This window comes from Synchiropus splendidus, chromosome 2 (genome assembly GCF_027744825.2).
Source record: "Synchiropus splendidus isolate RoL2022-P1 chromosome 2, RoL_Sspl_1.0, whole genome shotgun sequence".
Lineage (NCBI taxonomy): Eukaryota > Metazoa > Chordata > Actinopteri > Syngnathiformes > Callionymidae > Synchiropus > Synchiropus splendidus.
In genome coordinates, this window is record NC_071335.1 from 25,208,217 (window position 1) to 25,234,889 (window position 26,673).

General features: G+C 45.8%; 1 protein-coding gene across 2 annotated transcripts in view; it reads left to right on the forward strand.

Annotated features, from left to right (window-relative positions):
• mtnr1aa (melatonin receptor 1A a) overlaps window positions 1–24,725 on the forward strand; it is a 45,877-nt gene extending 21,152 nt beyond the window's left edge. For both annotated transcript variants that reach the window (XM_053855126.1, XM_053855127.1), the window contains one exon: window positions 23,227–24,725. In XM_053855126.1, the coding sequence (XP_053711101.1) occupies window positions 23,227–24,098 (872 nt within the window). In that variant the 3' untranslated portion in view covers window positions 24,099–24,725. The remainder of the gene's footprint in view (window positions 1–23,226) is intronic.
• Window positions 24,726–26,673: the final 1,948 nt, after the last annotated feature.

Below are 26,673 nucleotides of genomic sequence, written 5' to 3' on the forward strand. Positions count from 1 at the left end.
AATGTTCGACTCTCAGAATGTAAGGATTTGTGCTGGAAGATGCAGGATGGTGGAGCGACACTCATATTGATATCACTCTTAGCAACGGGACGGACGTCTCCAGGAATCCTCCGGGGGCGCGCGATGACACTTCATGGCCCGTTGTGGTGGTAACCTCATTAGCGATATCCTCAGCACCTTTAATGAGTCGCCGCTCAGCGTGTTGGACTTCCTCATTAAATTACGCTTTCCCTTAATGGGCCGCAAACACGCTGCTTGAGATGACGGCTGGAATAAGTGTGTGAAGTCACACTTCCAGGCAGCGGCGTTTCCTCCGGCCGCAAAACAAGATGACGTTTGACCGGGATTCCGTTGATCACAAACCAGTCCAAGCTTCAATGTGGTTGCTTGTTGTTTGGTTTGTTTTCATTTGGACGTGTTTTTGTCGTCTTCTTCTTGCTATGTTCATACTCACGTGGCACTTTTGGATTCCACATGTCTGGAGGTATGACCATCTCTCCAGCGAGGCCAACGTTAGGTTGGTGTTTGAAGTTTGCTGTTCACGTTCACCAATTTGTTCCGGGGTTCACCATGACTCTTAGATACAATTTCACGCGTGCAGGGCATCGTGGTGACGCTGGACACAGATCATCCATTGGCGGCTGCCAGTCGGTATCTTCACCCTTCCTGACGGCAGCAATATGTCGGGATGATGGTACTTGTCTTTCGAGTACAACGTCATTCTCCGCAAGGCTCAGACAATGTAGTGTGTTGGCGAAACGTAGGGTGATATCAGAATGTACCGCCTCCCTCACCCTCTGATTGGCTAGAATGACCGATTCCATTTGGGCAGGAAAACATCATCTCACGTTCTGAAAATATGAAGAGATGAGTGTTGTTTATTTTTCATATTTTAAACGTATGGCATTTTCATCACAGGAGGATCATTTGTGGTTTCTGTCTCATTATTTTCTAATAATAATACATTTAAAATATATATGATTATGTTTTTTTTTTTAACACATTGTTCCTTTACCCTGGTCTAAATATCAAACTCATAAATAACAAGGTAATTTACAGTGGTTTTATCAACCAGACAACAACCCAAAAAAATCCATGGTGATGAAACTCACGACTGCGAGTTCTGTCACCTACTGTGACGTCTACTGCCTGCCATTCCTCTGTCTTGCTCCTTTAGTTTGCAAAGGTGCAACTGTAAATATTATATATAATATAATATATATAATATAATATATATAATATAATACTATATATATATATATATATATATATATATATATATATATATATATATATATATATATATATATATATATATATATATATATATATATAAATCTCCTCCAGCCGACGTTTTTGAAAAGCATTTCCAGAAGCAAATTCTCAGTTCGCAGATAAACCAAGGGATATCTCTTTGTTTCTGGCTACGTCCAGATGTCTGAAACTGAAACTTTTAAACCAAGTTCTTTGTCCAGCAGCAAAATTACTCAGTTTGAAACAGGTTAGGAGAGGAGAGGTATTCTGGCCAGTCAGAAGCGAGGAAGCCGGTACTTTCCCCTGCCATCCTACCGGTCTCAAACGTGCGTATGGTTAGTCTCAATTTGGCCACCAGTCCTTGACTTTGACACGTGATCTATGGAGACATCCAGGCCACAGAGAGAGAACCGGGGTGGTGTTTGAGGGAGAGAATGCTGGGGTGGACAGATCAGTCAGGAGAACACTGAGGAAGGCGTCACTTGTTGGTAGAGCGGCTGTGTCTCCTGACCTTGGCAGAAGAAGCATGTCAAGGAAGGGAGTCCCTCCATTGTGAAGTCCATTTGCTCCTGGTGCCAAGGCTACTGGCTCCCTCTTCGCCTCCTTCGACTGGTAGCAGAGGCTGATAACAACCTCGGGTCACTGTGTTTAGCACTTTATTAAACTCTTGTTTGAGCATGTCAGGCTGCTGCTTCATAATAATGTCATAATAAGGTCAGCCTGTCCCACCGGGGGGAGCCAGTCTAGACTGTTAGCAAGATCCATAGTGTAGTAAAACAATAACGCTGGATGTAATTTACTGTCCTCTTATGAGCTGGAGAAGCCGCTCGCGTGCGCCTCCTGATGATCACGTACCTACAGTCAGAAGAGAGAAACCCTGACACTGTCTGGGCCATTCATGTTCAGTTGCCTCGCCTTAGCCGCACAGCGTTAAGGCAGGAGCGCCTTCCCGCCAGCGTGACGTGGACCTCTTGTGACTGTGTCCGATGACTCTCCCACTTTCAGCCCAAGGCCACGACAGTGACCACGGCTGCGATACTGTGAATTCATCTATATTTAGAAGATATCTGTGCGTTTTAATGAGTTTTTCTTTCAGCATTTGTGCCCGACTTTCAAAGCACGAGCCCAGAGGGCAGCAGAGAGATGCAGCGTGTGAGCAAACAATTACTGGCTAACAGCAACAGTGTCGTTCGCTCGACTCTCTCTGAGCTGAGAGGCCAATGGTACGTACTTATATGGAATATGGGGATTTCAAAATTCAGATTTGGGAACAGATGCCCCAAAGAACTTGGTCCTACCTTCTTGGAAGGTGCTGTGGGGTATGGGTTCATGTTTGGTGGCAGGGGGCGCAATTTCACTGAGCCTGTTTAAGTGACACCTCGCCTGGAAAGGGGTCCAGGAAGCGCAAGAAGATGCCTGATCCTCCTCTCAAAGTTCAAGTGCTGGATGATAGCTTCCATTTCTCTGTGCTATTCCGTAGAGGTAGCCCATTGTCTACTGTGCTCCTCCTCTCACTTCCTGTCAAATTGCCAGGCGGAAGGTCAAGACTTGAAAGGGTCATTTCCAGATGCAAAATCATCAGTTTAACCTGAGCTGCAGCCAGAAAGTTTGTGTGGACTTGTTTGGCACGACGATATTCGACCAGGGCGTCCAGGTCCGCGAGCGTTCATGTGAGTCGTTGTTGTGTTTTGATACACACCTTTTAACTTGAATTCAGTCACTCTCATGTCCACATACAGTTTTTACATTCATGCTTTGCTCATTAAAATTTACATTAAATATCAAAACACTGTGCATTTTCTTAACGCGTTCAACACAAGGGACACTGCAAGCCACCGAATCCTGGCCAAAAGATTTTCTTATGATGACATAATAAACTTCCTTTCATTTACATTTACAGTATATACAACAGTGTCTGTCTCCTCAACCTGTAATGTCACCAGAGTAGTTCACCCAGTAGTTCTGTAACAGCTAATGGACGAGGCTCCGAAGGTGTGCTCACATTTCTAATAACGTTAGCATCTGTCGCTGTGTCAAGGTAAGGGCATTTTCTGTTATAGCGCAGCGGGAAACCCAAGTATTGGTCTTACTTAGTAGCCAGTTTTTTTATCTGCGAGTTCTAAAAAGAGCTAGCGTGTTAGCATCGAGTAGAACTCAGACTAGTGTATGAGAAATTGTTTATGAATTCCAGAACTCCACCAAAATCCAATCATCTTTTCCTCAACATTTCCTGAAAATTTAGCAAGAATAGGGCTGTATAGCTTCCTAAGCGCGGGTGCTAAAGGCTAATTCCAGGATGGCATACCACAAGGCCCAGCCCAAAATAAGTGTCTTCTACTGTCGTTTCTCTCTTGTTTCTTGAAGCTCATTCGAGCGTGACTAGAATCGTTTCCAACTAGATTCCTCGCGTCTTTCTCCTGACGACGAAGAGAGCAGCGAGAGCACAAGGTCGATGTTTAGCTTCCCACCGTGTTTATGTTTCTACAGTCGGTGATTATTTTCCCGCTGGCTAATGAAGCTTCTCCACAAACAGATCGCTGACGTGCGTGTTTACCGCATGTGTTGCTGCTCTCGCGTAACAGCGGTGGGAACTGTGACACAGGAAGTGCTGCGAGCGTCGCGAACGCAGCCAACACATGATATGAGTTTAATATAGAGATTAGCCAGGATTTGTCGTCCCGGCTGCTCTTTACGTGACTTTGCTGTGCCGCTTTGACAGGCAGTAAATAGGGAATTAGTGACTGTCTGAAAGGTTTACGGGATGATAGTGAGGATCAGATAACGCTGGGAGTCTGCTTCAAACTTATAAGTCGCCAAAGTGATGGGTTCAAACCATGTGGGAAGAATTCAGACTATGCTATAAGAAGATTATTCTGGCGCTCTTTAAGGTCGCTTGGGTTGGGATGGGAATAACTGCATGACTAATCATGGCTAAGAAAGAGTCTGTACTTCAACTGGAATGTGGGAATGGCCGCCTTATGTCAAGATGTACTTCGCTCCCCTTCACTCTCTTGTAATTAGTCATGAGAAGATGTTTGAGAGGCCGTCCAAACAAAGGCGTCTTTATGTGTCTCAAAGCGTTGGTCTAGAACCAATCGATGTATTTATTTGTGTACAGCATGTAAAGCGTTCCAGCCTCTTCATCCGTCTGTGACGGATGGATTTCAGTTCTGTGGCCAGGTCGATCAAGTATCTGGAGCGGATCCTGGACATCGCCCAACATCTGCTGAGAGAACCTCTGAACTTGCTCCACTCTGCCTGGAAACCGCCGGCTACCTACTGTAGACAGGCCAAACCATCCTCACACCCATGGCGTGATGTATTGACGTTGGGAAGCTGGACCTTTCAGTCATATCCTGACTTCAGCGTTGCATGTTGGTGCTTACCTGTAGGCGTTTCAGTGGATTACAAAATATGTTTTCAGGCGGAAGGTGTGGGTCGCAGGGAGAGACATTCAGGGGGGGCACAGGGAGATGTTCGGAAACTCTCTTCAATGAATACTGACCAACAGGAAGTGACCATGACTGAAACACACGGCCATTTGAGGGCCTTTAGATTGCAAATGGCCCCATGGTACATGAAAGGAGCGCCACCCCAGGGCTTCCCTAACCCCGACCTTCCATCTTTCTTTTATGTTCCGCTCTGGCAACGGCATCAGGAAGGCGGAAGATATGCTTTAAATGACAACTTAAATACGAAGGCTACCTCTGGCTTCAGTATAGGACCGAAAAGTCCACTTTCTGTCAGTGCTTCCATACCACCAAACACCAAAGGAATGGCAGAATCCGTGACACGTCTATGGGCGACAGCAGAAAAGTAGCGGTTGTTTGATAGTTGACAAGAACATCCAAGTATTCGACGCATCTGTTCTTTAATTTTGGTGCACTCAGTTTGTTGAATCCAGTACAGCATTTCTTTGTATGATGGATAGTTAGTGTTAAGACAAGCTATAATGTGAAGTGCATACTGATCGTAAGTTGCTGGTACAAGTCCATCGGTTTCAACGCTGTCACCGCCTCCACACAGTCCTGGTTCTTTGCGGTGACAGAGCCAACTGCCTTCACCAGCGTGCTCACCCTGTTGGTCTCTGCAGCTCCACAAAGAGGGACGTACCGCTGACAGAGGAGGATGTCAGCTTCCTGAAGAACAGTCTGGACTGTGAGGTCCGGTGGAGACGTCAGGCCGCTGAAGTGAACACCCGGCTCTTTGTTACTCTCCTTGAATTGTAAATGTTTAAGTGTTTCATGGGTATTTTCAAAGCGCAAAGGTGATTTGCTGTTACAGAGTCAAGTTTATAAGAATAGAAACCACAACCACACAAGTCCAACAGAGACTCTTTTGTTCACAAGGCAGACGTGTTACTGTGTTAAGTGTCTCACATCTTTCCATCTGCTACAGTCGGTAGCCATGGTCTGGTCACATGCACGTTGTTTTTATTGCTTGAATCACCTGCTCGTCCCACTTGCCGTGCTAATCTGATCAGAGCCAATTGAATTCAAATACCAGCAGTAAAGAATCCTGAGAGCTTCAGTATCACCGGTGGCGCTGAGGAAAGAAAATAGTTATGGAAAAGCCTTGTGGGGTTTGTTTTGAATACATATTCATGTGCTCAGTCTCGCCTGCAAAAATCCCTCCAACGTTGGGGAGAGGAGGATCAATCCCATCCGAGGTGAAACGCCCAAGTCGGCAAGAAGTATTGAGATTTGGCTCAGGTCACGGAACAGCAAACTGAGGTCATCTGGAACAGGCTCGGGCTTGTCCGCTCTGTATGTGCGGATTTGCATTGAGTGGGCACTGGAGTGTGGTGAGGAACCCACTAGTTCATGCGAGTGTGTGGCGTATCAGTTGAACTGAGGCCAAGCGTTTGCTGTGCTTTTGGGCACAGAATTTGTTGAGCAAATTCTGAGGTTTGATGTACAGAGTGAGGCTTCCTGCTGACAAACATTGTTTGAGGAATAAAACATCTTCTTCTTCTTTCGGCTTCTCCCTTCAGGGGTGGCCACAGCAGATCATCCTCCTCCACCTCACTCTGTCCTCTGCTTCCTCTTCTCTCAAACCTACAAACCTCATGTCCTCCTTCACCACCTCCATCAATCTCCTCTGTGGCCTTCCTCTCCACCTTCTGCCTGGCAGTTCCAACCTCAACATCTTCATCTACCAATGTACTGGCTCTCTCTCTCTCCTCTGTACATGTCCAAACCATCTCCATCTAGCCTCTCCGACTTTGTCTCCGAAGTTTGAGGAATAAAACTGACACCTCATTTTGCACATTGTTGCAGCAGGATACCGCAGTGATGTACAGGCTGTAAAGGGGCCCTATGTGTCCGGTTTGGAACTGAAAGCTGCAGCGACCAGACCCCCTCACGCACCTCTCCCTCCGGTCCTCTTCACAGCCTTCTCTTGAGACGTGTGTGTTGTGAAGTTGTGACAGGGTTTTAGTAACTGTTACCTCACAAGACACAATGAAACAGCAACTTGGAAGACAGATGGCTGGGAAGGAAGCTTCACAGTTTTCCTCGCCAGATTTGAATGTGTTCGCTCTTTAACTATGGAGCAGCTGTTGGTTGGAACTTGGGGCGATGCAAAACACTTTTTGGTAGCAGCTGTGCAGCATGATAAGATCATAGCAACACCACGCTAGGAAGGCGTGTGTCCTCCGCCTTTCATAGAAGCAAATATAGGATTGAAGTGATTTCCGAGGGGTGGTTCACGTGAGGTGAGCAAGCTTTTATCTGCTGATATTTTCATTCTTGGCAATTCAGACCTCTGTGTGTGTGTGTGAACGCAGTGGCCTAGAGAAGCGCTTCAGCTGAAGGACGATGTGTCATTGCTACAATTCATATTTTGGCATCGCCCCAACAACCTAGACGCCCGGTAAACCCGTGTCGGAAACTTGTTTTTAAATGCTTGCTGTCTCAGGAACTTCATGACCTTAATGTGAGCTGTCAGACCTCTGAAGAGGGTCGAGTTGCACGGTAGTTGCAGACGTTCAGCTCAGTCAGCGGGAGATTTGCTGCTCAACGCTTCTGTGTGTTCGCCTGCCACGTAATGACAGCCAGTTTGACAGGAGGAAATGGTCAGAACTAACCTCTCTAGTCCAAACTTTTTTTTGGAAAATGATATTCGACCTCATAAACCAAATGCAACATCTGAAAATTCCATACATTTTTCATAAACATATCCCACTGACAATTCTTCACTCTTATATCTGAAGGACCAACGACTTGGCCCTCAGTAGACTGGGGCCAGCGACTCACTCTCAGTCTGTTTATTGGCCCCTTTATATCGATCGCAGGGCGATAGCAAAGCTATAATCCGCCACCGTCTTGTATCGGACGCACTGTCGGGTCGCAAGTTCTGAACCTTTTGCTTCCAGTACCAATACTGAAATCACAGTTTAGTTCATGTTTGTGCTTTGTTTATTGCAATTTTATTGGAATTTCCTGTTGTTGTTTTGAGTGTTGGGCAGTGAAGGGTAGATGAGGTTTCATGAAACAGTGTCCTGATTTTCAGAGGCCACCAGATGGCACTGTCTGCTGTAAAATGGTTTGACTAAATTGATAAAACCTCACATCATTTCTAAACCAAGAGCGCCATCTAGATTCACCGACCTTGCGGTGCTGTTTCATGATACCTCACCTACCCAACACTGGTGTGAATCTCAAGGAATGTACCCACGACTGTATCAGTAAAACCTTTGTGGCACATTCAGACTTGTATTTCAGCACCTTTGGACATTCCTATGTTAGGCACGTAAAAATATGTTTTGAGAATCTTTATGGCAAATATTTTGTTTGTGTTGGTTTGTCAAGAAACCAATCTGAAACTCAGTTGAACATCAACCATACTTTACTGTTCGCCCCGCAAATTGGCCTCAGTCTATTTAAGTCACTGAACTGCGCGTCCTTACAGAGTCACAAGACTAAAACATGAAATGTATGTACATAAAAATGTAAACTAATCATCCGAGTCACGTCACTCTCATTTCAGTTGCTATTTCTGGAGCCACATCAGATGTTTCCTCGGGGTCCAGGAACAAACTGTAGCTGTTATGTGTGTCTGAACCCGGTGTCTTCACCACACAGATACATCTGTTTCCAGATTTGTCTTCAGTGTTTTAACAGATGTGTCGGTCGCCCTCTGGAATGGTGTACAGTGTGCAGTTTGGGTTTCCTTTGCTACTCGGAGAAAAGACTAGTTTTGACAAAACAAGGGTTGCACTGGTCCCGTGTGTGTGGTTGAACTTTGAGTCTGTCTCCCCCTATCTGGGTCAGCACATCAGTCCCCGCCAGGCTCAGTCCTGTCCCTCCTCCATCACCTGTGGAATATGGTGGTCAGGTGCAGCAACCTAGAAAATCTGTTGTCAGACGATAATGCGCTGACATTTTGCTGCAGTTTGCTGGCTTTTGTTCGCTTGGAGGAACTTTTCACATCTTTGAAGAGCTGCTATTTGTCATTTTGAAGTAGTTGTGTGTTTGTGTTGCGGTGTTTTCACCATCTGCCTGTCGGTAAAATACTCGAAAACAGTACAATTTTCAGGGTTTTTTTTTCTATTGAGGAACAAATGGTTGAATTGTGTGGTGCTAACATCCGAATCCTGTAGACCAGGGCTCTCAAACTGGTCCTGAAAGGGCTACAGACACATTGGTTGACCTATCAGGTGACTGACCAACAGTGTGGAACAAAAACCATTGTGGCCCTTTTGTGGAGAGCGAGACCCCTGCTGTAGACTCTGTAGGGCCACTTACACCTTGACTCAGTTCCCTAATGCTACTGCCACCTGCTGTCCATTGAGGTCATTTGACTTTGACTATGAAATCAATGATATTTCAAATGCTAATTATTGAGATGATAATAAATGTTGGTCAACAACAGAGGAACTGAGCAGCGTGGTCTATGTGCTTTTCAAGTTTTTTGTCTCATAGTTGCTCACAGCAAGTACTGCTCATGCTTCTTATGTAACGTGGCATAGTCAGACACTCGTGACTCGCTGCGTGTAAAATGCTATTTAAAGTGACGGATGAGTATATGTACAACGTCTCAACAGACATTCATTCAAAGCGACGAAAACTGTTTTTTTTATTTTACTTTACTGCACTTGGGTCGATATAAAAATGTGTGACTGTGTTTATCTGTCTACGACTCAAAATGTTGGAAAACAGAACCAAGATTTTGGCATGTTTCCGTGTCCACTCCAGTCTGCTGAAGGCAGGACTCGTAGCCTCAAAAGAGGACGGTTTATTTGCATATTGGAGGGCTGTGTTTTTTCCTCTCCGTTTTGAGCTTTTATTAGTGGTTTCAGAAGCATGACAGGAGACTAATCCGGTTTCCTATCATGCTCCTAATGAAAGAAATCAGAACGAAGATGAAACTGGAGTGGGAGCTGAGGAGCTTGACAGAGAAGTAGCATGCCTGCGTGGAAGCGCCCGGCCGACCGTGCCATGGAAACACGGCGTAGTAGACGTGTTACGTGATTGTTTTGGGCTGGCTCTGGCCGTCACGTTGTTTTCTCGTCGTGCACTCTGCGACTCTTACGTGACACGAGAAGGCTGCGTAATCAGATTGACAACTTGACATCGGATGAGTTGTCTGGGGGGCTTTATCAGCAAGTCGTGACTGGACCTGTCAAGCTGAGTCAGGACACCAGCTGTGGGGGCCTGGCTGACATCCAGCGTGACAACACCCGTGGTGTTTTGTCATCGCCGCTCCTTGACCAGGGAGAGTGTGCGGCAGACAGGTATCTCCAAAACACACATCTACAATGTGGGGTGGAAGGAAGAGGCCGGCCATTTGAGGTCAACGCTTTTCAGTTTCATTTGTTTGGGGGTGACATGACTGTCGTTTATGAAGTGGGTCAGTACAGAAGCCACATGTGGAGCAGCGAATTCATCTTGCTGAAGATAGTTGGGCGGCAATTTTGAAGAGAATGTTTCTTTTTATAAAGCGTCTCACATGGTGAAGAAGCTTCATTGTAATGCTGTTTTCAAAATATATTCCTGATAGAAATGGAATGATCCTCTTCTGTGGCATCTCACTTCTGACTGCTAACAGGCGCTGTCACAGGGCTTCAGTTTCAGCTTCTCTCCATCGGCTTTCTGTCCATTGTAACATTGATTCAAGAGTTCAGTAATTACCTTTAAGTTCCTTCTCGGTCTGGGCCCGAGGCGGCATGAATGAGATGCTGACAGCTCATTAGCCTGCTCACCGCCCGAGATCCCCCCCGTGTTATCGTCTTTGTCTCTCAGGATGTTTGCAACCGGTGTTCACGCTGAGGGTTTTACGGATGTTTCACATGAGTAAAAACGTCGAGGTGGGGGAGACGTTCGGAAGCTCGCATGTCACGTGCTATATAGAGAACCCTTATGTGGCTCTCCAAGTCCAAGTCACCATGACTGAAACACACGGCCATTTGACATTCATACTAGTGGTGCACCGATCGCCATTTCTTTCTGTTTTTTTTTTTTTTCTCCTTAAGATACATGAGACGTTTTTTTAGATCAATAACAATGTACATTTCACTCACCACTTGTTAAAAACAGAATGTTGCCTTGTGAAATGACATGAAACCATGTGATCATCACAAAGATATTTATTTGTCATCAAAAAGTCCAACCAGCAGCAGAACCAGTTGTCAAATCATGTCAAATTTACCAGAGAAAAAAATGATGCAAACTGTTGTGAAAATTGTAAAAACTGAATACAATTCTGAATAAAATTAACATAATAAATCTGTGTCTGAATATCATAACATAAATTATTTTAAAAATGGCCAGCGTTAAAAAATTATGTATTTTATTTAAACTCCTTCAAAGATATAGGTAAAGTGTAAATGAAAGTACCGCCATAAAATGTTGTAATTCATTTTAAAACTGCTTCAACAGTTGCTTTCATGAACACTTTTTACTGTTGAGGGAACCATCACTTTCTTTATCATTTTTTTCTTCTCAAGAACTTCTCCATTGTTGTTAACTGTCACAGATTTGCAGCTGCCAAGTCAATTCAGTGACTCACTACTGCCACCATACGTGGCTAACGTGTTACACCTGAGCGTCTTGCGCCCCTCACAGCCCAAATGTGTAAAACGAAAAACTTTTAGCGGGCCTCTAGGGGGCGCTCGTGGCCCAACCATGGGCCTATGGTTAAGAATCTCTGGACTAAAGCATTTGAATGCCGCCACGGAATGTGGAAGACTCGCACTTGTCTCAGGTGCACTTGCCTTTCTCTTACATATATAAAAAATTGTTTGTATTACTGGTGTTGCGTAGCCGGGTCATGTGATGGTAGTATTATCATAGCCACAGCAGATGCTATTTTGGGCGTACACATGGCTCCGGGTGGATCCAGCATCCCTGCCCAACTGTTGTTGACTTATTTTCTCTGTTAGCCAGATGGCTATTTAGAGAAAGATGTTTCCCCTCCGTCACACCGCGAACAGAGCAAACACGCGCTGGGGAGGAGCAGGCCTGGGTCCGACTGCACCCTCCAAATACCCCGAGATTCACCAGTGTTTGTGTGGCTGGACTGCACCAGATGGAGAATGAGCTTCACACAATGCTCTTGTGGTGGTGGCCAGAGTGAAGTTTGAAATGTGAACTCCACAGTTGAAAGAAAGTTTCCTTTTATCGCTAGTTTTCTGCTGGAGAATGCTTGATAAAGGACAGCACGCAGGAACGTTTACAGAGGCGAGGATTCTTCTTAATCCCTGCCACCACACAGACGTCAGGTTACACTCACACTTGTGACCACGGGGGGCCACAAACACAGACCCTTTTACATGTCCTAACAGAGTCTATCGGAGTCTGAAAAGCGGCTCGCCGTTCTTGTGGGGTAGAAACCAGCGGCGGGTCGCCCCCCCCGGCTTCCGTTTCTCGATGGTATTTCCCAAACACGAGTGCACTCCGGGTCAATTTTAATCCCTCCTTTCCTTCACCACATCAGAAGGACTAAACCATCCTTTACCTCCGGCGCATCGTCTTTCTCGTTCTCCTCTGTTCCGTGTGTGAAAGTGTTCACTCCCACTGTCGCCACTCCACCTGCCTGGAGTGCCACCATTCATGCTCCCCGCTTCTTTGATTCATTAACGCTGGATCAGGATATTGTGACCCCGAGCCGCTTCCTTCCTCACTTGTGTCTTGCTCTCCCTCCGTGTTGCTCGCTCAGATGACTATTATTAGAGTTCGTGTCAAGTTGCCGGAGCAAACTGATTGCTCAGTGTAAAGCTTGTCACAGTCCTCAGCGCGCCTCCTCCTTTTTTCAGAAATAATCCCCTGGTTTTTTTTTATTTCCACTGAACAAGCAGGGATCTTTCCTAAGACCTGCTTAACTGCCCGGACATGAAAGGGTTATCAGCGATCCATCGTGTCCTTTCGTGTATGAGCAGTAGGGGTTGTCACGTGCGCTGTTCTTGGGCGATAAAAACTGAGAACATTTGAAGGCTTTCAAATGGCGTTCTCACCTCTCATTCATCTGGATGGTTGACTGGGAGGAGACCCCGGGGCTGACCCACAAGAGCTGCATGTTTACAGCCAAAATCACTGTAATCCTGAATACTCATTGATATTTTTCACGATACTACTACTGTATTATTATTGTTACACCTGGGGTGTCTACATCAACCAATAACAAGAAAGAAGAAACACTGGCTTCTCATTCTCTGTCCACCAAAGAAACTCACTAGCTTTTCACGTCCACATACTTCGGTAAAATACATGGTGAGTTTGACTGGGTTCCCATAAGTGGGTCAAATGCCGCCGGCATCTTGTGGCATCACTGACGGAACCTAACACCGGGCGCTGTGTCGCTGAAAGCAGCTGCAATATCAGCAGTTTATGATGAATTTGTCAGTTTTTTAGGGACTAGAGAAGGTTCATGTAAACAAAGGACTTATTTTTATTTGAACCACAGCGTCGTGGAAGCGACGACTCAGACTATTGTGGGAGATGGAAATGTGTTGACGTGACTCACTTAAGAAGTGACAGCAGAAGAAAACATATGATGCGTTTGGGTGAGCAGCGGCGAGTATTGACGCCTCCTCACCGCTGTTTCTTTCCAGTGTTTTGGATCGTGCTAGCATCGTCGCTTTGTTTACGTTGGAAAAACCTGGGCGTTTGCAGTCGGTGTGAAAGTCTCATTCTCGATTCACCTATTTCTTATGAGGCTCTTCATCTTTTGGTTAGAACAACAGCCTTACATGCTCAGTGGCGCCACCTGAACATCCAGCTGTCATGCAACACCTCACCAGAAAAGTAGTACAGTGGCACCTCGGTTTACGAACGTCCCGGAATCGGAGTTTGAACAAAAAATTTGAGATTTTTTTGCTTCGGATTTCGAACAAAAATCCAGAACTCGAACGCTCCCCAACAGGCCGGAAAATTTGGTGAAACTAAACAACCTCTCCACAGAGGAGTGGCCCTACACAGGAGAGCCAACTCCTCTGGACAAGACTCAGCAGTCCATTTACATCTCAAGAAACACTCTTTTGAAGACAGCAATGTCGGCATTCTGGCAAATGAAGAGCAATGGTTTGAAAGAGGAGTGAAAGAGGCCATTTTTGTCAAAGTGGAAAAACCCTCTCTAAACAGAGGTGGAGGACTGAGACACCATCATTCATCCTCGTACAATGCTGTCCTGAACACCCTCCCCAGGCAGGTTTAGACACTGATCTAGGCATGGACAGGTCCTTCACACCGGTACAGTGTTTGCACGGAACACTCAACACTCATCATTCTACCATGGTGTCGAAGGCGTTTGCTCATCCTTGAGACGCATTATCTTGGCAAACAAAACCAAGCCTCACTTTTGAACACTACGACCCGTCGCCGCTCGAACTCCTCCGTGACTGTGACTGAGGCGGTCAGTCAGTGGTGGTGACGCGGAGCCTGGGCTGTGCAGCGACGGCGGCCAGTCGGAGTCGGACCTCAGTCACAAACCAATGAACGGACCAGAAATGATTCTGAATAACAACCAGTTCTCGATGCATCGACGCATCGACGCACAGATTTTGACGTAGACGAAATTTTGTTGTTGACGTAGTAGTGTCAGGTGGCGCTCTCTGGAGCGAGGGAAGTCTGGACAAGTTTCCGTTTACTGCCCAGGTGACTGCAACCAGACAAGCGGTGGAAAGTAGAAGAAAAGAAAACACTTAAAACAGCATCAATATCTCTGACTGAAGAGTGAGGAACGTCTCTCTGCAGCGTAATTCATGAATCTTAATGACACTGAATAAGGGATTTGAATTCCTCACATGTTGTAAATGACAGCTAATGCTTACATTTATTGCTCCCCATTTAGAGTAATGACGCCGGCGGATCTGCATACATTTGAATGTAATATCCCTGAGGTCTGCACTTCACCGTGTAACACGCATTTTAAAAGATCCTTTTTGGCGGATTGGCTTCCAGTGTCGCTGGTGGCGACGACCTTCTCCTTCTCTCTCGCACATTATTATCGCTAACTACCGTGAACAATGTATGCGGCTGGACTTGACTTTTGACCCCAGGTAATGATATTCGAGGTTCATTAGAACGGAAGGCCACCAAGTGTCGCGGCTGATGAATCCCGATGTGCTCCACTGTCAGCTGCTCCAAACTCAAGGGAAGTCGGGAAATATTCCACTCACAACGGTCACAAATTCTGTCACTGCGAAATGAAACCATTGCGGATCGGATTTTCAGCCGCTGTATGTTCAAAGGTTTGTTTGAGAGCAACTTTTCGTTGTGCTGAACATGTCAGGTCAGAAGGCCTTCTGCACTGAGGGACTGTACTGAGGTACTGTACAGTACATTAGATGAGACACCCTTCATTTGTACCACAGCTGGGAATTTCGGTCGACTGAAATTGTACGCCATGAGCAGAACCCTAAAGAGCGCCACCTTTCTGAAACCGTGGGATTTGAATTGAATGCATCAACATGCAGATTTGTGAGAAAGTCCCCATCAATATAAATAGATATTAGATAATATTACTACAGTCATTTTCCCAATACGTGTATATGAAGGGAAATGTGGCCTATTTTTATGATTTTTTATGTGAAAGCTATGTTGTTATGAGCCGTGTAAAGTGGAAAATAAAAGCTTTTGTGTTTTCAAATGTCACAAAACGCAGCAGAAAGTGTGTCATCAGTGCTTTTTGGCGACTGATAAAGGCTGCTGTCAAAGCAGGACACTTGTGGCCTGTTTGAACACACAACTGGTCGGTATTTTTACCGCAGCGTTCGCCAACACACCACAGGTACATTGTCGTTTTTGCATTGGGAGAATCAACCTCACTACTGGTTGATGTGAACTTGTTTTGAAAACGCTGTTGTGTGCTGATGGAAACTAAAATCTGTGATTTTGCTCCGTGTAAATGTGACCTGACTGGCCGACTGATCACCATGTGCAGTTCACTCCGGGAATTCCTCTGCTCCTGGTCTTCCGGGTTGCATTTTTTCTGTGGCTAATTCCTTCAACAACCCTTAAAAAATGGAATCCACGCACAAGTTCACCGTGAAACTCTTTGTGTCTCTTTGTTCCTGCTCCTCGCTCGCCTGACTTCCTTCGATCTTCTGCCTCTCAAAGATCAAAACACCAGGATTGGCCTCACCTGCCTTGCATATCAGCTGCAGGTGGTTTGATGAATAGGCCTCTGACACCAGCAGCCACAGATCAGTGGGTCAACAAGGAATGCTGGGAGACGTTTAGTGAAAACACACCATACTGATATATAATAAAAACAAGTAAAGATCACAAGAGAGCCGCAACGTCTGCAGAAAAATTATGTCTTTTTAAAGTTGAAATCTCACGGAAACACGTCATAGAGGTGGACATGAACATACCATTCTTCTGTGTTTTTTTCACGGTTAAATCCCGAAAGAAACATCATAGTAACTCAAGTCTGTTGCTTGTGGAACTTAAGTCTGACCGCATATATGAAGAGACAGACAGCGCGAGGACGGCTTGGCTTGGAGTGGACAGGAGTTCAGTCGCTGATCTCTCCTCTGGTGTTTGAGTGAGATCCCGGCAGCCTGCCTCAGTAGACTGAATCTGACCGGACCATCCACCCCACTGTTCCCTGTCCAACCCCGCAACATGGTCCACCTCCTCCAGGACTGTTTGCAAACATGCCCTCAACACTTACGCACTTTATGTTATCCAAAGTAGTTTAAATGGAGGGACTCTGGATCTTTCATATGGAACTGAACTGATCTTCAAGCAGTAAATATGTGAGACGCATGTTGAACATGACAGTGAAAGTTTATTTTGTCCCGCCATTGTATTGTTTGTGTCTTGTCTGACATCAATGATAATATAAATATCTGAAGAATCCAGCCTCCATTTTTGGCCGTGGCTCATATATTTTGGTACTACACGCAGACTTTAAGTCACATTTTACTCTGTGGGGTCAACGTGATGACACCAAGCCGTCAGATGAGAGTAGATCTCACTTGACACCACAGACAGCCAGGATAAGATAAAGAGCAAGCGTGTGAGACAAGGGTCGGACAGCTCTGATATAAGTTTGCTGGTGCTGTATCGTGGTCCTGCGACGGGGGAGTGAACTGCAGTGTCCTACATGAGACGGACACCTCCCAGCGCTGCACGATTCACACACTATTTTTCCCTTTTAATGCGGGCGGTGTCATGCGATGTCGAGATTCTAGCATGACTTGCAGAGGTCGGTATTGGGGCAGGGAGCCAGGCACAAGTGCTGTGACATCACTGCACTGCAGTAGCTCAACGCTTTGCTTTGGTGGAACCAGGGGTTTTGAGTCTGGATAAATTGTGTTGGTGTCACTGTCGCGGCTAAAAACAAGTGGAAACGGTGAAGAGGAATTGCTCGGTCCCGGGTTTCATGCTAGCTGACTGACCCCACCTCTGACCTTGGATGTCCCCTCAGGCTAGACAGACCTCTGATCATAATGTGAGCGTGGAGTTGTCTCATGAATCGATTCGCTTGTTTACCGCGTCGCTTTCTTTGTCTCCCATCCGACACAACTCATTAGTTCAGTCTCTTGTTTTCAAGAGTTTTCTGATCATTGTCTTCGTCTGGCCAGAATGGCTCGACTCAAGTTGTTTGTTATAGTTTCAGCAAGAAGAAGTAGTTTCCATATTTACTACACACAAAGGTCCCCAAATTCAACGTATCTCCCGGTTAACAAAGCTGCTTTTTTTGAGGCCCGTGAGGCGTCAACCACAGCAGTGGTGATGTGGTGGACTAGCAGCCTTTCCAGGGTGTCCCCCACCTCTCACCCTAAGTAGCTGGGACCCTATAAAGCGTGGAAAATGCAGAGTCCCTGCAGTGAGTTCTGCTCGACAGACAGATTGAAAAGTGATATAAACTTGACGTATTTAACAGTCGGATCGGTGCTGACGGTCAGCAAGTTTGAAAAGCAAAGATAAGGAAAATGCGCCACAAATGAAAGAAAAAAAAAAAAAAAGATGATTGAAAGACGCGAGCTGCTAAAATGATCCGATCTTGTGCGAGTGCCATTTGCAGGGAATTGACAAAGAATCCAAGAAGAGCTGGCGAAGACTCATTCTCACGGGTCCAGGCGGCGAGCCAGAGAGTAAAAGCTGTCTTTGCTGAAAACACAGCGAGTCTGCGAGATCACAACACGGCCCGATTATAATGCACGTCCTCCACTGTGATGAACGGGGAGGAGAGAGTGCAGCTCAGTCACCCTGCTGAGAGGAGCCGATGCTGTTCAGGGGGAGGGAAGCCCGCTGAGCGTAGACCGGGCAGCCAAATATTATGCTTTCACTTCCCTGTGGTTGAGTTGTCCCGATGGACGTGCAGGACAGACAGTCCAGTCTGAAACAAAAAATTAAAAAAATGGCTGATGAGGCCAGAGACGGGAGGTCCGGATTAGTTCAAGTCCAAAACAGTAGAAATCATCAGGGAAAGAAAAACTTTAAAATAACAGCAATATTCATTCAGATCCATTTGTGGCTCGTCTTCGCTGAGCGACTCTATGAGATTTACCTCAGGGCTGAAAAACTCGCTCATGTGATCCAATTTTAATTTGACGTGAAGTCATTAACCAAGCGTTGCGTTTAAGCTGAAGCTCAGCTGACGTCACTGGCGATTCATTTCAGCGAGAGCTTGACTGCTTGACCCAGTAAGACCTTCATCTTAAATCCCTTTATGGAATCTGTGTGCTGTATGACTGCTGCTGGCCGTGTTGAGCGTGGATTAAAGTCAGCTAAAGACATTCATTTGAATGTCTCCAGACGAGTCCGGATTAGGAAGGAGGGCTGCTACCTTCAGCATTTGGAGTTTTGGCTCTTTTTGAAATGCACTTTGTGGTGAACATCCACTGACCTTGTTTCACAGCAGAGCTCAGTCGGCTTTGCTGACAGAAACCGGCTGATGACGGTGGCGTGAACGCTCGGCCAGCGAGCCTGACGTTTTTATAGAGCGACCTCTGAGGGGTCAAGGTCGATGCTGATTGAATTCAGTTTGAGTCCCTTTGATAAAGAGAAAGCATGTCAACAGTCTGAGGTGTTTATGAACTGATGGCTTCCGTGCAACGCCACCTCATGAAGAAGCTAAATGGAAGCGTCTTTTTTTTTTTGTCCTTGTCCTTTACATCACATTTATTTATTTTCCATTTTATTTATTTATTTTATTATTTATTCATTGCTCTGTCAAGGAGTTTTTTTGCCAATGTTTTTTGTTTTTTTAATATATGTTTTTTATGTATCATGACTATTCATAAAATATGTTTTTTAGAGCACAAAATAAAATGTATAATATCAATTGAAGTGACAAAAAAACAAACAAAAGTTATAGATGAAGATTCTCTTGCAGAGTGCAGCTAAAAGCCACAGGAAATAGTTACAGTTTAAAAGAAAGAATACTGTACTGTAATGTCCCTCTCTACTTCCCCGGACATTTCGCACTAGCATGACCTTTTAGCTGGAGAATTTGTTAGCATAAACAATCGATTTTGAATCGCAGCAAGTTACAATTGCTTTGGCCAATTGCGATGAGATGCCAAGTTGGGAACTGGGATGCTTCTGCTCACCATCTCTGTGAAGCCCGGAGCTCCTCAGTACGCAGCATTAAATGACAAGGAAAACCACCGTCGTGGGTGGAAAAGAGCTGCATGGCAGAGGTCTGCGCTCTCAGAGTGCTCGCCTTCTCTTACAGTAGGAAGCGTCTGACATCCACCTGTAACAGATCTTCATTCTGCGCAAGTGTAGCTGCATGAAATAAATCTTTGTTGAATTATGTTCAGCATCACTGCGGGTTCCAAAAAACATGACCTTTGCGTTAATGTGTTTTGGGCTCCATGTAGGTCAGCTGGCTCCCAAGTCTCTGAGACTGTATTAGAATCGTAGAGGCGAGTTCAAGCCAAAAAGCCTGCCAAGGTAGCGCTACATAAAAAGGGAAGAAGAAAATCCCTGAAAGAAGGATGTAGCCATAGACACACGGATGTGAAGGTATTACTCTTTATATCTGTTGAAAGGTGTAAAAGCCTTTTGGAAACTGGAGCTGTTGCATCTCTCACCTCGAGAAATCTATTCAGATGGAGGTCAATGGACCCACAGGAGGTGCAGCGAGTAGTAATGGAAAGCTGAGACTGAACCAGTTTTATAGACGGTGGATGTTCATGAGCGCCGCCATTGATTTGAGTGATTCGTAAAACCGATGTCTGCGCGATCGAAGGAGCGTGAACTCTCCGACAGTGTTTGTCCACTACTGCCAGGAGTGTTCCACGCTCAGTCCCACTGCTTCTGCAGAGGAAGTCAGTGCCTTCACGTGTGCCGTCTGACGTCCTCCCACTTCTCTCAGAGCCCATCCATGACTTTGCCCACTGTGTTTCCTTTTTGAAAACAAATGAGCTGCCTTGCTGTCTCTCCGCCTTCGCTGGCTGCATGTGGGCGTTTTTCCAAACAACTTTTATTGCAGTTGGTCACGAACGAAATTAAAACTTTATGTAGAGTAGCCAGCCATTTCCATGACGATAGTCTCCCACCTGTCGCTGCTCCATCCTTCGCGACTCAGCGAGCAGAAAAAGTTATTTAATGAGAGGAAAAGGGAATTACACATTCATTAAGAATTCCAGTCAGAGAGGAACACCAATCGTCTCGGGCCATAATTAGACCCCACGATACTTTTAAGCTCTCACTTCACTTTACAAAACGGAATTCACAATGTCTGAAAAGTCTGGAAGGATTGTAGTTATCTAAAGCTTTACCTGGAATTCTGCCTGTTAAGTTGTGTCACAGCAGATAAGGTCCACCAAAACCTCAACCACATCGCTGGAAAATGTTTGTTGACCTATAAAAGCAATGCAGGAAATCATGAATTCAGGTGAAAGAAAGTGGAAATGTTACGCCTGAGGAAGTGTCTCCCTGCTTGGGCTAACAGCAAATGGATCTTAGCTCCACACTGATGACCCAGACCCAGGAAACCGGAGCCAACTGTATCCCACCTTCCGAGTCACTGTAACCTGCATTTTTTATGAAAATATGAGTGTGCATTTTCGCGATTATAGCGGCTATTTGAGGTGTCTCAATAGACGTGTAAGTGAATATTTGTTTTAAGCGCTACATATGTCTTGTTGTGTGGTTTGTTGTCAGAAGCCTGATTCGAACTGAAACGTCCATCCAACAACATCCAGTAGAACATTCTGGTATAGATCCAGTCAGTGCGAGACTTTGCAGATGAAATTCACGATCTTTTGCAGCCAGCCAAAAACTGTGCACTTGTATCTGTCCAGACTCTTTGGTGCCAATAGGACAACCAAACTGCAATTTCCAGAAAACCATGATGTCATAGCCCCGCCCCCAGTCCACCTGCGTATACTTCTTCTCAGATGTTCTACGGGTTCAATAAGGAGGCAAATCCCGATCTCTTTCCGACACAGTTCCCCTTTGGTGCTTACCATTTATTGGTCATCGAATTTCACGCAGTTGCACCGACAACCTTGCCACGCTCGGATTTGAACGAACAACTTGCGACCCAGTGAGCGGCCGCTGTTGTTGTTGTTGTTGTACAGCCACAACTTTTACACACATCGTCTCAACAATCTGACGGTGTGCACCGACCGAAAGACTCTTTTAATCCATGAGCATCTTTTGACTATAAAAATGACCTTGAGGTGCACTCACACAGAAACACACCGACACACTCTTTTACTATCTTTGTGGGGACAGTTCATTGACTTTCATGCTTTCCCCAGCCTCTCACCCTGAACCTAACCATCCAAAACCAACTTAACCAGGACTCAAACTAATAGTCATGAGGCTAAACCTCATGGGGAATGAGGATGGTAGGTTTCTAAGAACAGGTCCCCACAGGTATAGCCAAACCAGGTAGACACACACGTCCTGTGTTGTGACAGAAACAGGTGAGAGAAGTTTACAGCTCTTAAAGGGCGGCTGAATGCCCGATGCAAAAGGACAGCGCAGATGTGATCACAGAACAAGAGTGTTTGCTATGTTCTTGGTCGGACACCTAACGCCTGGATGAGAGTGACAGGGCTGTTTCTGGGAGGTGGGGGCTGCGCCTGATACTGACAGACCAAATGTCTGCGTAGAAATGAAATTGCCTCTCGCACTGTAGCGATGCTGGAGATATGTTATGTGGTTAGCGTGGCGTCTGACTCACAGTTAATTCATCTTATCATCTGTGGCAGGGAGCTGTCATGCGGGCAGGACGGGATCTGGCCGCGCCATTAGGCTTTGTAAGGTGCTGCTGACTATTGTGCAATATTTCATGTATTGGTGACAAGCGTGACAATGATGTTTGGATGCCTGTCAGTCCGCCTTCACCCGTGAACGACGTACCAATGTGCAGATGTGGATCATCGCGCCAGACTCCAACAGCTTCCACTGAGATTTCTCTTCTCTTGTTGGTGGAATTTACCCGTCATCAGTTGGATAGAATCAAAAACCAAAGGATAGTTCCTGCAGAAGCATCTTTGCCCCGAGGATAGCATGCGAGACGGAGACCAAATGATGTCTCACAAGGATTCCTCTCATGTATTTGCATGCCTTAGCATTTGTATAAATAATGTTTTCCTTCGTAAAAGGTCATTTCTGGCAAAAAGCAAAACTGTTTATTCCAAACAAGAGGCAGACGACTGCAAACTCATTCAGAGGATGCACTGTACATGCACATCTTTATTTCTGCTTTCGTTGTCCACATTTATTGATACAACCAGCTTGAAACTGGTGCACGGCGTCATAGCGCTTTTCCATATTCGACACCGATATCGCAGTCTTGAGGATAGTGTTCCAATATACTTGTCTAAAAGTTCACTCCTAAGAACACCACACCACTGAAGGTGTGTACGACCTCTTGGGATTTATTAAAACACAAAGCTATAAAAGTATGACACGGCAAAAATATTGAAAAAATAATATAGACTTATCTGGTCGTAAAATCAAAGAGACGTTACAGTATGTCACGCATAGTAAAATTGAGGATATTTGGGCTCATGGATTGGTTCGGATCTTGGAAAAAAAATTGATACCTGGTTCAGTCCCTAGTCTGCTGTAGCGTGTCAACACCAGCGATGCTCAATGTCCTTGAACTGTGACCGCCTCCACGGCCAGGCTCAGGTTACTGAAGGTCCAGTAGTCCCGCTTAAGGCAACACATTCTCACTGGTGTCAAATAGCCACTATTTTCACGATGTCAGTCTTCCTCGTCGTTCCATGAAGCACGCCTTCCGAAGCATATCCTGCCGCCGTTGGCCGCGTGTCACGTGAAAGACAGATGAAGGTTGGGGTTAGCCATGGGGTGGCGCTCTTTTCGCTCCGTAATCATCATTATGCCTTGGTACGTAAAGCGCCTCAAACTGCATTGAAGTAGCCTTCATGGCTTCTGGTTTCCCGCTGCCTGGAACGCCACACGGGGAGCAAACAAACGCCTTTGTTTTAAAAATAGTTGCTATACGATGGGGGAGAGAAAGTGTTGCTTTACAAAAGAGAGTTTCGTGGAGCTAACCAACAACCTCTCTTCTCTCCTGTGTCCGCAGGAAACATCTTCGTGGTGAGTCTGGCCGTTGCAGACCTGGTGGTCGCCATCTACCCGTACCCTTTGGTCCTGACCTCGATCTTTCACAATGGCTGGAACTTGGGTTACATGCACTGCCAAATCAGCGGCTTCCTCATGGGAGTCAGCGTCATCGGCTCCATCTTCAACATCACCGCCATCGCCATCAACCGATACTGTTACATCTGCCACAGCCTCAAATACGACAAACTCTACAGCGACAAGAACTCGGTGTGCTACGTGCTGCTGATCTGGGCTCTGACTGTGGTGGCCATCGTGCCCAATCTCTTCGTGGGCTCGCTGCAGTACGACCCCAGGGTCTACTCCTGCACCTTCGAGCAGTCGGCCAGCTCGGCGTACACCATCGCGGTGGTTTTCTTTCACTTTATTTTGCCAATCATGATTGTCACATACTGCTACCTTCGCATTTGGATACTGGTCATCCAGGTGAGGAGGCGGGTGAAGCCGGACAATCGCCCCAAGCTGACGCCCCACGATGTGAGGAACTTTGTCACCATGTTTGTGGTGTTCGTGCTGTTCGCGGTGTGCTGGGCGCCACTCAACTTCATCGGCTTGGCGGTCGCCATCAAGCCGGAGGTGGTCATTCCCTTAATTCCCGAGTGGCTGTTCGTGTCCAGCTACTTCATGGCCTATTTCAACAGCTGCCTTAATGCCATTGTCTACGGCATGCTGAATCAAAACTTCAGGCGCGAGTACAAGCGCATCGTGGTGTCAGTGTGCACGGCCCGCATCTTCTTTCAGGACAGCTCCAACGACGCCGGCGAGAGGCTCAAGAGCAAACCCTCGCCTCTCATGACCAACAACAACAGGGTGATGAAGGTCGACTCCGTCTGAGCTCAGAGGAACCACGCTCTCCACCAAGATGGAGAGGACGACTGAAGACTACCAAATATCAATATAGCGCAGCCTTGAACCTTCGAGCTGACAGACTCCAGTCAGGTGCTATCTGGCCCATAAACAATCACAGAAAAAAGCAGGGGTGCATATAATCTTTGTATTTTACCAAGCACTTTGGTTTCTTCTGCAGTAGTAGTGCAGTAATACAATGATGTCTGTTTTTGGTTTCATTTGTTTACAGTAACATGATATCAATGTATCATTATATGAAGTATTTATTTTGTATCAAATGTAGATATATTAGTAAACTATATATATCAGGTTCCAAATGTAGTAAAAAAAAAAATCCACAAAGATGTGATGGAAAATATGATGAAGCCAATTCAATTTGTCACACTGTACACAAAGTGCACACAGGACGTGGGCTGCTGCTGTCTTATTATATATCCTGCATTACTCTTCCTTATACTAGGTGCAGTATATATTTTAGTAAAAAGGGTCTCTCTCTCTCTCTCTCTCTCTCTCTCTCTTTCTGTCCGTCTTCTTTGTTGATCTCTCTCTGCCAATCCTGTGATCTCAGTATACTATATGCATGAATATCAGGAATTGTTCATCTGCAAAATAAAACTGATATTGATGGGAGGCTTTCGGTGTCTTTTTTTCTCTCTCTCTCTCTCTCTTCCGTCCATGAATCCTGGAGCGCTGGCTGTCCATCACAGGGTGCGCGCTCGCACAGCCAATTTGGAGTGATCAATCTGGATCTGTTTGTGAGGAAACCAGAGTGCCAAGTGAGACAGGAAGAAAATAAATAACACTGCCACATTGTATGTTTAGTCAAGAGTGAGGCTGTTTGTTGCATCAAGCTACATGCAAGTATATAGTGAAAAAGAAACATCACCAAAATCATCAGAAGAAACACTGGTTATCATTCTGTCAATCCCCCCCAAAAAATCAATAATTTTGGTTAATAATTTTGTCGTCATATACTTGCAAAAAAATACACTGATCTGAGCAGGTTCACGTAAACTCAAGACGGCTGTTCGAGAAGCGAGTTGTTCGAAATCTGAATGGATTTTTCCCATTACAATGAATGGAAAAAGAAAGAATGCGTTCCGAGCCTTAAAATAGTCTTTTGTAGGAGTGAATGTAGAGTGTCTGCTGCAGGTGGCTGTTCCTCTATGTGTGTGGCCGCTGCATGTGGGAGGGGTTGCCGAGTGAGTGACGTCTCTCCAGAAGTGAAGAGGTGCCCGGTGCGTGTCCAGCTCTGAATGTGCGCTTCTGTGCAGTTTGGCTGTGACAAAGTCATAAACCAAGTCACGCTCTGTCCCAGACTCGCCTCATCCCTGTCCCAGCTCCAGCCCACAACAGGACATGTAAAGGGTGTCGAACATGTCAGCCAATCACGACGCGCGGCTCGGCAAACTCGGAAGTGATGTGACCGACTCAAGTTCAGACCATTGCCGAGTTTGTTTCATGAGTCAGTCACCATGCTGGACGCCGTTTTCAAAGCTAGTTCAGAAGTGCATTTTTAAGGCGAGTGCACCACTGTACAATGTAGTGTATGAACAAGATCTGCTTTCCTTCTTAAATGTAGTGGGTGCGGCTAATATTCCGGTGCACTCTATAATCCGGAATTTACAGTAAATGTAGTTAAAAAAAATCTGTTCATGAGGCACTCTGCTAGTTTAGTGAAGTAGCATACTAGGTCACTTATGATTTATACTTATTTCACGCTGAAAACGACGAGTCCGCACACATTTTAGAACTTTGTGTTTTGAATTCGGAGCACAGCCGGTCGCAGAGTTGAACCATATGAGCAGACATCTGAATGACACTCATGGATGTCAGCGGAGACGCTGGTCTCTCGCTCAACTAATGCAGTGGTCACGAGTGGAAGCCTCTGCGTGCCTCCTTTGTCAAGGACACTGTACAGGAGGCCAGAAGAACAGCTTTCATGTATTGCGTGGCGCAGCGTGGGCAGCACACACTGGTGTAACACAGACAAAAGCATCATGCAACACAGTGAAGGACAGCTCAACTCCGCATTTGAAATCCACTCTGCTTACATAATGCCGCTGACCATCATCCTCAAAGCCAGCGCTGAAAGAGCCAGCCCCCAGAGGGCTCCCTGCCCCCTTCCCTTCCCGTTTAATCCCCAGAGGAAAAGACGCGCAGGGATGAGCCAATGTAAAAAACGCCAGGGATTTGTACAGTAATCTGGGCGCCAGGATTTCTATGCCCTTGATGAACAACCGTTTCCAAAGCGTACAGTAACAAGATGCAGATAAAGGTCTTTGCTGATTCACGACGGAGGACGTGCCCTTCACCGGGAAGGGAGAACAGATCGGCTGCAGAGACTGAACGGAGTCTGTGGCCAACACTAATATTTGATACCTCTCAACGCTCCGGGCTTCACTCAGTGATGCAACGACCTTTGTTGAGAGCGTTTTATGTTCGCTTCATTCATAAAAATTAACCAGCGAATCCTTGGTTTTCAATGAGCAGCACCAGCGATAGTTTAACTGCTGTCATTCTGTGCTGCATCATGTAATTCAGCAAATTTTGTTGCTGA